Source organism: Apodemus sylvaticus, chromosome X (genome assembly GCF_947179515.1).
Source record: "Apodemus sylvaticus chromosome X, mApoSyl1.1, whole genome shotgun sequence".
Lineage (NCBI taxonomy): Eukaryota > Metazoa > Chordata > Mammalia > Rodentia > Muridae > Apodemus > Apodemus sylvaticus.
Window position 1 is genome coordinate 26,847,016 of NC_067495.1, and position 12,397 is coordinate 26,859,412.

Below are 12,397 nucleotides of genomic sequence, written 5' to 3' on the forward strand. Positions count from 1 at the left end.
TCTTTACCCCTGTCAAATACTAGCAAGGCATACTTTGCATTATTATAGACTAAGCCATGAACACAAATACTGTGATTTAGTTTCCTGTCTCTTTCTATGATAAGACACCATGACCAAGGAGACGTGTAGAAGAGGATTTTGGGGGCTTCCAGTTTCAGAGGGTTAGAGTTCACAATCTTGATGGTCTGGAGTATGGTAGCAGGAAGGCAGGCGTGGCACTGGAGCAGTAGTTACTCAGTCATTGCCTTCTCACTTGGTGCTAGTGCTCCACCTACTATTTCTTTTGATGGAGAATCTTTTGCCCATTGCTAAATATCTAAAATGGACATTTAAGTCTCTCCTGGTCTCCTCTTAGCTTTTTCTGAAATATGTGTAGTAATGGAAGTTAAGTTGTCTGTTGTTCAGATGCTGGTCTTACCCGCTCTTCCACTGGCCCAAATCACTTATGTGCTTATGTGCACCCTGCTTGCCTTTCCCTTAGTGCGTGAATTGCACTGCATGTTGATAGCATACTGCACAGTCTTCTTATTTCTCTGCCTCTTCATTCTTAAGTCTCTTTCTCTCATACCTCTTCTGTGGTTTGCTCCTGAAACATGTTTCCCAAAGGCTGCTCTCTAGCTGATAATGTCCCATGGGGTCACCTCAAACACATCAGCCCTGCCAACTTCCCAGTGCACAGGGCAGTTCCTATGCGATTCCCAGGCTACGCACACATACCCAGCAGTGTCTCCTGACTGCGATGTGCCTTCATCATGATCTACAACTCAAACCTACTGCTCGTGGTCCTTCCCTCTTGCTTAGCTCTGGCCCGTGTGTTGGCTCTCCCTGCAATTTAGCTTCATTTTGGCCCACTTTCTCTTCAGCAGCCACTCCCACAGTTCAGTCCTGCCTATCCTGTTCCCCTGTTGTCAGCTCCTTCCCTGGTTATGACCAGATAGGTTTCCTCCCTGACCTCTTACGCTCCAACCTCTATGGCACTGCCCAAGCTAAGTCCCTCCTTAAGAGTCATTTAGCTCCTCCCTGTCTCTTTTCTACTTCTTGCCACCTATCCCATTTTAGTCTCAGCTGCCACCACCTGGAGCATTTGCAAGGTCCACACCTCTGCACCACAGTCTCCCAGGCCTCCCGCCTGCCTGCCTGTGTCTCTCCTCTGGGTAGAATGTGTTTTCTAGCATTGTTGGCTTTCCTCTTGAGCATAGTGAAGAGCACTTCTCAGTTATTACATGTTTGTTCACCTGCAGTTCTCTTTTCAGAGAGAACGTCACTTAAATATGAAGTCTGTATATTTCCTAAAGGAGAGAGAAATAGTTTGCCTCTCTTCTGTTCTTTCATTTAAAGGTACCAAGTACAACTTAAAGAGGGGAAAGATTTTTCTTACTCAAAACAATATGAATTATAATGGAAGGAATATGTCAAAGAAAAGAATATGTATATATATATGAAAATGCCATAAATTGTATGCTTATTTTTTTATCTGTTTTTCTGTGTAAGTCTGGATTAGAGTGAAGTACCACATAAAAGACCAGAAAACCATAATGGACAAGAAGAAGCTCATAGCTTTCTGGTTGGAACGATATGCCAAGAGAGAAAACGGGAAGCCAATCACAGTGATGTTTGACATGTCTGAAACTGGACTCAATAGCATAGTAAGCATTCTGCATTATTTACTAAGTCGTTGTTTGTCCTAGTTCCCTCCATCCTTGTTGTCTTATTGCCAACCAAATATTGTTGTAAAATGAAGCTAGCAGAATGCAAAAGGATTGATTTCCCCCTTGCATTGTATGTGAAGTCAGACACGGAATAGGGTTTGCAGAGAATCACATTTGCTTCTGTATTCCTCGTGTGTAAGACTTGAAGGATGGCAGAGTACGAGTCATTGTGGTGAACGCTGAACTTTTTTTTTTTACCATGTTAATGTCCTGCTACACTGACCTCCATGCCTGGTACAGAGTGACACACTCAACTAAATATTGAAAAAACACATGTGTGATCTCTGTGACCTTGTATTTTTACTTTGAAGTTGCAAGATGTTCATGTGAGTTTACCCAGTACCACTCTCTGTGCTTTTCTTGGGCACTTGTATATTCTTCTCGGATTTTTAAAAATTTCTTGATTTGATTTGGTAAAGTTGGGAAACCAGTTTTCTTCATATAACTTTTGGCAGCTTGAAAACGTAGTTAGATTAAGGATTACAGTGTCAGTACTTGTTACATATACACAGCTTGCCCCAGCACCTCATAGAACTGAGGTCTGAAGATCATTTGAACTTAGGAGTTCAGAGATATCCCAGACAGCATAGTGAGACTATCTCAAAAATAATGGAAGATTGGAAAAAGTCTAAATGTCCAACATGACAAAATGGTAAATTGTATTATACCTAATTGGTAGTCATATAAGTTGGTATTTGTGAAGAACTTGTAATAATATTGGAGAATACATGTTTAAGAGGAAAAGAACTGCATTACTATATTATGCTGATGTGTAACCCAAAATGGTGGTGTCTTAAACAACAAAACCCAGTTACAGAAAACAATTCCAGAGAGGTTTTGGAGAGGGAGATGGCAGCACATTTTCTCAACCACATTTGTGTTTTCGCAACCACAAATCATGTATGCTAATGATTTCTGTTCCGTAATGTAGGGGGAGGGAATTGACAAGAGCTATCTGATGGATTTTCAACAGACTCACATATTGTCATTTTTAATTTATAAAGAAAGTATATTGGTACCATTGGATATTTCATTCATTATTAATGTTATAAAGCACCTGGATCTTTATTGGATAATTTTGTTTATTTTATAACACTCATGATTCACATAGTCACTTTATAAAGATGCATATAAGAGCCATATGATACTTTAGTAAGAATTTGACTACCATGTTACCTGTAACCTTTTGGCCACCTAGCTAAAAGAATGGAATCATTTAATGTTATACAAATAGCTGGACTTTAAATAATTAATAATTTAGGAAAACGTATTCTCAGCAGTTGAACTAGAAGGAAACACCTTGCATTTGTTATCAGAGGATGGACACTGTAAGTGATATAGATACCATTCTGAAAAGCATCCTTAGAGATTGATTGTACAATAGTCTATTTCATGGAAGTATGTTATATAATACCCAGTATAAACACATACCACTGTCGTCAACTCCCCTAAAATTAGCTTTTATGAACAATGACTGAATAAGCGATGGCAGTGACTACGAGATAAAGACTAGTAATATCTGAGAGTAGTCACAGATATTAAATTAGGCAACCAATATTTTATACACCTAGTTTTTAAGTCCTTTTATCTGACTCTTACTTAACTGTAGATTTTTCAAACTATGCCTACTGCATATAAAGACTATTTATAAAGGTATTACTATTTACTAGGACTTCTCCCAGAATAAATAGTTGTAGTTGAGGATGCTTACTTTCAGTTTACTGCAATTAAAGGCAGTGTAACTCACATGCTAGGAAAGACTTTATAGCCTCTCCTGTTTAGAATCACCAGCCTTTCAATAGCTGTGCTAGATTGCAGCTTGTCTGCTTAGCACTTCAAATTAGAAGTGTTTATAAGGTGGCTGAGCAGGATAAGTGGAATAATATGGGGACTGGAATATGACTAATATCCCTAATGACCTCGTTTCCTGTTGTTGTGTATGAAGCAAGAGAACTAACCAGGAAGCTGTTTAATACAGATTCCTAAAAATTGGAATGAATAAACAGGTCTTGATTATAAACTAAAAAACAGCAACAACAAACTAATACAGGGTATCTTAAATAAAAAGTAAATTGGAAAGTCAGATCAGTGGGATCCTTGTATAGAAATATAATACAGCATATTTTATTGAAATTCGAATAAGGTAAAAATTAGATTTAGAAAGTAAATACTATGCCATAATATATATGTGTGCAGATATATTGTTTGAGTGAGTTATGTTATAAACTATATATCCTTTTCAATAGTTCTTTTGTTGTTCAATAGCATTTTTAGAGTCTCTCTGTGGAGATTGCTTTTATATCCATTGCATGCCCCATGGCTTTTGTAGCCTGAAGCATATAATTAATTCAAAGTAATACAAATAAATTTTAAAATACCCGTAAGTATTTGACTTCTTCAACTCAATTTTCAGGCCAATTCTTAGCTTAATGACTTAAAACCATATCCCTTAGGGCTATAGATATTATATCAGCTTATGTTTTAAGAAAAATAGCTATCTCACTTGCATCTAATAATATATCACTGTTTGAAATGTATAATTTAATGTTGTCTGATATGGACAGTCTTAAAACTTTAATATTTATTTTAGGACATGGACTTTGTAAAATTTATCATCAACTGCTTTAAGGTGTATTACCCCAAATACCTCTGTAAGTAACTTACTCCTTTATAAAAATACAATATATTGAAATTGTTGATGGTATCCAAAAATGTTCATTTTATATTGTAGATTATCATACCTGAAACACTGTGTTCTGATGAAGTACTTCAAATGTACTCTTAGGTAGACATGTAAATCCTTATCTCAGTAGATACATAGACATTTTTCTGAAGTAGTTTTCCTTTAGGGTTGTAGTTATGAGTGAAGTTCTAGACTCCAAAAGAGCCTGTAACACTGAACACCTAGCAGTGTGCAATTATATATATTGATTTGCAACATGATCTTATTTGTACTGATCCTTGTCTAAAATTATATTTATTATATGGCACTTGCTGCATGCAAAAGCAGACAAGTCATACTAGTAAAGTACACTGTAAGGCAAATAAAGTACAGTGTGTTAGTAATTTGTTGTTTTAGAACTGGCAATAAGAAAATACTGAGCCAGAATGCACTACATTTAACTCTGGTATTTAGAGGGTTTCATGTTGTTCTGTTTTCTTATGGTGCTGGGGATTGAACATGGGGCCTTTGTGCTTGCCAGACAAGTGTTCTACCACTGAACTAACATCCACAGCCCTGTTTGAATTTTATCTCTCCCTTTAATGATGGCAGTTCAAATTATGGACTCTTTCTAAGCCTTAGAAGCTCATTTTTCATTTGTTGGATTTCTGTAATCAGTTACCCATTGGGAAAGTAAGTGGCCAACCCACATAAACAGTCAATTTTATTTAGCTCCAGTGTAGTAAAAGCCAAAAAGGCAGAAGAGGCAAAAGGATATAAAAAATGGAAATTCATAGAGATACCTGTATGTATTCCTGGCAGATACCACAGTTATGTTCTCTTGGCTAACAAAAGCATAATGGAAGTCGAGAATCAACACCACCTATAGCCTTATATTGAAAACCCTTCAGAGACTATTTTTGAATGTTTTTAGATAAGGAAAATGACAGTATTCAGGTTGGAAAACTTGAACATTCCATATTTCCTTATATATCTGGCACATGCCTTGATTCCTTAAATCTTGCTAAGCAGTGCCCATCAATGGACACTACAGAAATACTACTTCAAGATATCAACTTGGTTCTTTTATGAACAAAACAAAACTGAAATATTTATTGAACAATCTAAAGGATAAGCCATATAGAAATAGTACTAATGTCACTATTACTTTATAAAATACATTCAGTCTTCTAAAACACCGGTTGACTGAAATATTTAAGTTTGTGATGAGCCTCTGAGGGAAAGATGTATAACTATCCGTTATTTATAAAATATGTCCAGGATTATTTTGAAAGAAATATTTATTTTTTGGTTTGTTTGGATTTGGTTTTTTCGAGACAGGGTTTCTCTGTATAGCACTGGCTGCCCTGGAAATCACTCTGTAGACCAGGCTGGCCTCGAACTCAGAAATCCACCTACCTCTGCCTCCCAGAGTGCTGGGATTACAGGCGTGCACCACCATTGCCCGGCTGAAAGAACTATTAATAAATTCATGGATTCATATTATGGTACATAGAAATATCGCTCATTTCAGTTAACTACAAATGATGTCCCTGTTTTATTACAATTGTGTGGTTTTGCAGACATTGGATTTTATGGGTATTAAACTTACTGTTCTTCAAAAGCTGTCATGAACTCCAACTATTAAACCTTACTTATATCCCTGCTCAAAAGCAAGAGTACTAAGCACCAAGTTCTTTTGGTGGATTTCACTTTGTGCTAGTTTTACATAATATTGTAGGGGATTCTCATCTTGGAGAAGAGTGAAATTACGTATTGATTTATCTGCAATAGAAGAGTGGATCAGCTATCACACTTTGTGATTTCTGATTTCTTTCTCACATTTGCTTATAGAGCTACTTAATATTCTCAACTCAGTATGTAAATAACAGTTGTGCATACTTCAGAATTTTTGGCTTCCTAGAATTCATTTACAATTACTAAAAGATAAAATTTCTGTGTCTCAGAGTCAGAGGGAAGGGACCAGCTGTATGACTAGTCAACAGTGTAATCTGAAAATGTATAAGTGAAGCCATACATTAGACATGTAAATATTGTTTTTAAAGTGCAGTTGCTTTCAGCACTGATCTGGCACGTCACACCCATTCCCCTTAACTGTTTTCTTGTGTCCCTTCGTTAAACTAGCAAATAAACAGAGGGATGGGTCATTTGCCAATTGACAGTGACTGCTCATTATTGGGACTCCTCTCTATTGTGAGCCAATGGTTCAGTCCCAGCCCCACTCACACATTTCTGAAGTAAAGCCTAAGCAGCCAGTTCCATATTTTTCATATGGTAGCCAGGTCAAACTGATAGACTGTTGTAGAGGTACTAAGTCACATGAAGTGAGACTGTTTTTCCATCTTTCAGCAAAAATAGTGATCTTTGATATGCCTTGGATAATGAATGGTGAGTATATTATTATGTTTTTTTTTGACTTTCATTTGTCTTAAACTATGTTTCTAGCACTGTTTAGGAGCATGTTCATATTATCCTTGTGGACTCTTAAAAGGCTGGAGCCAAAGTCCTCAAAGGTTTGTTTTGTAAACAGATAGGACTGCCATCCTCTCCTCAGAGCTTGGGAGCTTTTCTACTTGTCTTTTGTAAAACCAGCAGGAAGCAATTCCGCCACTTTAATAAAACAATTGTAAGAAACCTCTTTCTCTTTCCCACAGGAAGTGAATTACAAAACATGTATTGGCTAGGTTTTCTCTTGGTTCCAGTGTTGAGGGACAAAGTGGGAGAAACCTGAAAGTCACTCCAAATCATTGAGGTCACATGGCCCCTTTTGACAGTCATAATTTTGTTAAGAGTCTTTTGAAATGGCTATTGAAAAAAAATATTCCCTAGTGATTTGAAAGGCAATTCTTTTCTTCACATTGATTTTGTTGGTGTTCTATAAGTCCACGGTTGCATACACAGCTAACAATAAGGAAACTCTGTAAACTGAAATTTGGTGCTTTCAAAAGTTCTTTATTGGCAAGCCCTTTAATACTGGTTAAGACTAAACAAACGGACCTCTTACATTATTAAAATGTTAAATCAAAAAAAAAAAACAGGTCACTATTGACTCATGGAAATAAAAAATGGTTTATAGCAATGATCTTTGAAAACTAGATGAAACTGATAAATTATTAGAAAGACCTAGACTGCTGAAGCTGATTCAAGAATGAAGTAGTAGCCAAAAGTAAATTAATTAATTAATTGATTTTAAAGTGTTAAAATAAAAATAAAAATTTAAATCCCACAAAGAACGTTCAGGCCCTGATGGGTTTTCTGGCAAATTCTATGAAATATTTAAATAATTTACCCTGCTCCTTTGTAAACAGTTCTAAAAAATAGGCCACAAAGGAGAGGTTTAACTCATTTATGAGTATATACAATCCTACTACCAAATGTCAGACAACAGGAGAACTGGAGATGACAACCCCTTCCAACTACAGACGTACCAATGGTCTGATGGCATATCTGGGTATATGGCATATACTGTATGGGTATATGGTATAACTGGGGATATGGCAGTTGCCTGGCCTGTGTGGAAGCCTGAGTTTCACCCCTAGCACTGCAGAAGGACAAAACTATCAAACCGTACCCAAAGAAATATAAAAAGCATTGCAGGTGGCAGAGTGCTTGAGAACTGAATTTAATCCCTGAGAATCTATATAAAGAAGACAGTCATAATAGCAACACGTGCTTAAACCCCTCAGCACTGAGAAATGAGGGTTGGGAGAAGAAATAAACAGAACTCTGGAACTCTCTGGCCAACCATTCTAATGTAATCAATGACTTTAGGACAGTGAGACCCTGTCTCAAAAAGACAAGGTGGATAACTATTGAGCTGTGACTCCTAAGGTTGTCTTCTGGCTTCTACATACATGCATATACATGTAAGCACACACACACACACACACACACACACGCACACACACACACACACCACCACCACCACCACCACCACCACCACCACACACCAAAAGGCATTACAAGCCATGACAAAATAGGACTTGCCTCAGTCATGCAAAGTTGGTTTAAAGTAAAAAAAAAAAAAAATCAGTGTAATATATCATTACTAAAATGCAGAAGCCAAACTACAGAATCATTTTAGTAGAAGAAACACATGCACGCGCGTGCACACACACACACACACACACACACATCAAAAATCTAATACCCTTTCATGATAAAACTCTTTTAAAAGTAGCAACAGAAAGTACTGTTGAAACAAGTCAGTTTTAAAGGGATCCTAGCAGTCTATCGAAGACTGCCTTCAACAAATTCAAGAAGTTCCCTAAATGACTTTCAAATGTTTGATCATTCACTATAACTCGCTGAAAACAAATGATGTTCACCATTGTGATTTATTGCAAGGAAAAGATTTAGAAAGAAGTTCCAAATGTGAAACAGATCACTCTCACCATCGATGTGACAGGGAGTATTGCCAACCAAGGAAATTCACTGAAGGCTGCATGCCTTGATTATCAGACATTGTCTTGGGGTTCCATTATGTAGGCATGAGTGATTTTGTCTGTGGCTAGTCCCCACTGGTACTCCATGGTCTACTGCCCCTACCTTAAATCACGTGTTGGTTTTTCTCTCATAGCCAAGTCCCACCCTAATCTGATCTCATGTTGTTCCCACTACTCCAAGGCTCCCAGGGGGAAAAAAAAAAAAAGACAATCCTACCAAACAGGAAGGCTTTCTCCCAGAAGCTTGGGAGCAAAGGCCAGACCTCTCTTTAGGTAAGAGCAGTTTTTTTAACTGCATATGGCAGAACTTTTAACCTGACAAAGGTCTTTTATGGCAACCCATAGGCAGAAACAGTTGCAAATTAGTTCAATACAGCTGGCATAAAAAAAAAAAAAACAGACTTAACACTTCATTTAATTCCAATAACATGACTTCAATCCTGTCAAGTCACAGGCTGTTTTAAATTGAACAGGAAAGTTTAAATAGTGCTTGAACAAAAGCCTAAATCATAGGGAGCCAGAATAAAAAAGCCCGTGATTTTCTAAACCACACTTTAATGGTTTTTATTATTCTGATTTCCGCTTTCTTGTCTACTGCCACTTTTGCGTATTTACTGCAGCATTATGCTTTTATTTTTTTTCAAAATAGGTTAAAATGTTCCATTAGGTATAATATTTTTAATTAAGCCTAAAACTAATGACAAGACACAGGACAGAATTGTAGCTGCCGTAGAAAAATAGCTACATTTGGTGGCAGTTTATTCTTGTGGAGTCTTTCTCGTGGTTATATAAACTGCAGAGCCTGGGTAAAGGGCAGGGCTTTGAGTCCGGAAGGAAGCTGGTTCTGGCTCACACCCATAATGAGCAAGGGCCCCTTCCTCCTGTTTCTGCCGTTCCCTTTGAGGAGGGATTTTTTTATTGAGGGTTTATCAGAAGAACCACAGAGTGAAAGGCTCTTCACAACATCCTGCAATTCCTTCCTGAGTCACAGAGCAGTTGAGCTCATTGTCTAAATGTCATAGTTGTTGAGGCCACTGATAGATGTGGTCATAGGACACAACCCTGAGAAGCTTCTCCAGTGACCATGAGGGTAATTTAGGCTCCCTGGATCTCCATGGAGCATTTGAAATGTGCGAGGGACATGCATACCATAAAACCTGCTGGAATTAAAGAACGGTAGGTGTCCTGCCTCAGAAAGGCAGGACAACTCTGAGTTCAAACTGGTTTCAGAAGGTCTGGGATAGTGCATACAGTAAGGAATGTGTTTGTCAAAGCTCATGTGGTGACTTACTTGTTTTTCCTCAGCTGCTTTCAGAATTGTGAAAAGCTGGCTTGGCCCTGAAGCAGTAAGCTTGTTGAAGTTTACAAGTAAGAATGAAATCCAGGAGTATGTCAGTGTGGAATACCTGCCTCCCCACATGGGTGGGACAGTAAGTACCGGCCTTGAAACTTGTTATGGTAGAACACTAAACAATAATAGAGTTCTATACTATGTACTCAAAAGGAAAAGGGTGAATCTTTTTTGTTTAATTTTTATTCTTCTCTCATACAATACATCTCAATCACGGTTTCCCCTCCTTCCACTCCTCCCAGTTCCTCTCACCTCCCCTTTCCACCAGATTCACTCCTCCTCCGTTTCCCTTCAGAAAAGAGCAGGCCTCCTAGGGACACCAACTGAACATGGCACAAGATACAGTAAGACCAGGCACAAACCCTTATTTCAAGACTGGGTGAGGCATCCCTGTAGGAAGAAAAGGGTCTGAAGAGCAGGCAAAAAGACTCACTTCCGCCGTTAAGAGTTTCCCCAAAACACCAAGCTAACATATATATATATATAATCACCTAGCATAGACCCAGGCAGGCATCTGCGATTGCTGCTTCAGTCTCTGTGAGCCCCTTTCAGCCCTGCTTAGTTGAGCCATGGTCTCATGGTGTCTTTGATCCCTCTGGCTCCCACAATCCGCCCCCTTCGTTTCAGGGGGATCCCAAGGATCTGAGGAGAGGGACCCAATAAAAACCTCCAGCCTAGGCTGTCTCTCTTCCTCTGTGCCTAATGTTTGACTGTGGTCTCTGCATCTGTTGCCATCAGCTACAGTAGACAGCCTCTCTGATGACAACTGGACTAGGCACCAGTCTATGAGTACAGCAGAAAATATTGGGACAGTTGTATTGGTCCTGTCCTAGGTCTCTGGGCTATTCATCCTCTGCTTCCTGACCATTCGGGCAGTGTAAGGCATTAGTCTCAAGTTGGACCAGCCATTGGTTGGCCACTTCCACAAGTTCTATACTACTATTGTCCCAGCACATCTTGCAGGCAAGACAAATTATAATTTGAAGGGTTTGTGGCTGGGTTAGTGTCCAGGCCCACTAAAACACTGGAAATCTTGTATCTTTTAGTTAGAGTTTCTGTTGCTACAAAGAAATACCATGACCAAAAAGCAAGTTGGGGAGAAAGGTGTTTTATTTCACTTACAGTTCCATATTACTATTCATTATTAAAAGAAATAAGGACAGGAACTCAAACATGGCATGATCCTGGAGCCAGGAGCTAATGCAGAAGCTGTGGACGGGTGCTACTTACTGGCTTGTTTACCCTGGCTTGCTCAGTCTGCTTTCTTCAGCCCAGGACCTCGAGCCCAGGGTTGGCACCACCCTCTATGTGCTGGGCCCTTCCCCATTGGTCATTAACTGAGAAAATGCCTTACAGCTGGATCACATGGAGGCATTTCCTGAACTAAGGCTTCTTCCACTCTGGTAATGCCAGCTTGTGTCAAGTTGATAAACAACCTTTTGCAAGTACATTTTACCTACTTACAAAAGATGGATCGTTCCGGCTCCGTACCTTCCATTACTGGTCACGCTCGTATATTCCAGGGAGTTTCCTCTGCATTGGGTTTCCACATCGATCCATAGATGCCCTCCAATTCCAGTCACCTGTCCCCCATCACCTCATCCCTCCTATCCCAGGTGCCCCCAATCCATCTCAAAATTTATTCAGTTTCCCCTTCCCAGGGAAATGTAGGCCCTATCATAATGCAAAAAAAAAAAAAAAATGATTAGTGATACCCCTAAAATAAGATGCAGTGGTGTGGATACTTTCCACTCATGTTTTAAAGTTTTTCGATTTTTGAATAGGTAATGTGTATATATGATTCTAAACTGGCATGCATTCAGTATTCAAAAGTATATTCAGAAATAATTCTTCCTAAAATGTCTTCTAAAATGCCTTCTGTGGTTGCATTTCTCAGATTAAGTTCTAGAGATGTGCGTAGCATATGTAGACAAGTGTAGGCAAGTGCTCATAAGCCTTCCTCCTACAGATCCCTTTTAAATAGGTGGTACAGTATTGTACACCTCCATTTCCCCTTCATAGCACCATTCAGAGGTCATTCTAAATCCGTGTGTGGAAAGCTTTCACATGTGTATGGCTGCAGTGCTCCAGTTTCGTGATTTTGATGTGTGTCCTTGGTTTTCTTCCCTGCCTTTCCTACCCAATGGTCTTTTTATCCTTAAGGGTGTGCTGTCAGTGTGGGAACCAGGAGGTGTAGGCCAGTGTCTCC

At 38.8% G+C, this 12,397-nt stretch overlaps 1 protein-coding gene across 4 annotated transcripts in view; it reads left to right on the forward strand.

Moving 5' to 3' along the window:
* Window positions 1-12,397, forward strand: part of Mospd2 (motile sperm domain containing 2) — a 42,439-nt gene that overhangs the window by 16,195 nt on the left and 13,847 nt on the right. For all 4 annotated transcript variants that reach the window (XM_052170453.1, XM_052170454.1, XM_052170455.1 and 1 more), the window contains exons 5-8: window positions 1,492-1,646; window positions 4,300-4,360; window positions 6,742-6,780; window positions 10,143-10,267. In XM_052170453.1, the coding sequence (XP_052026413.1) occupies window positions 1,492-1,646; window positions 4,300-4,360; window positions 6,742-6,780; window positions 10,143-10,267 (380 nt within the window). The remainder of the gene's footprint in view (window positions 1-1,491; window positions 1,647-4,299; window positions 4,361-6,741; window positions 6,781-10,142; window positions 10,268-12,397) is intronic.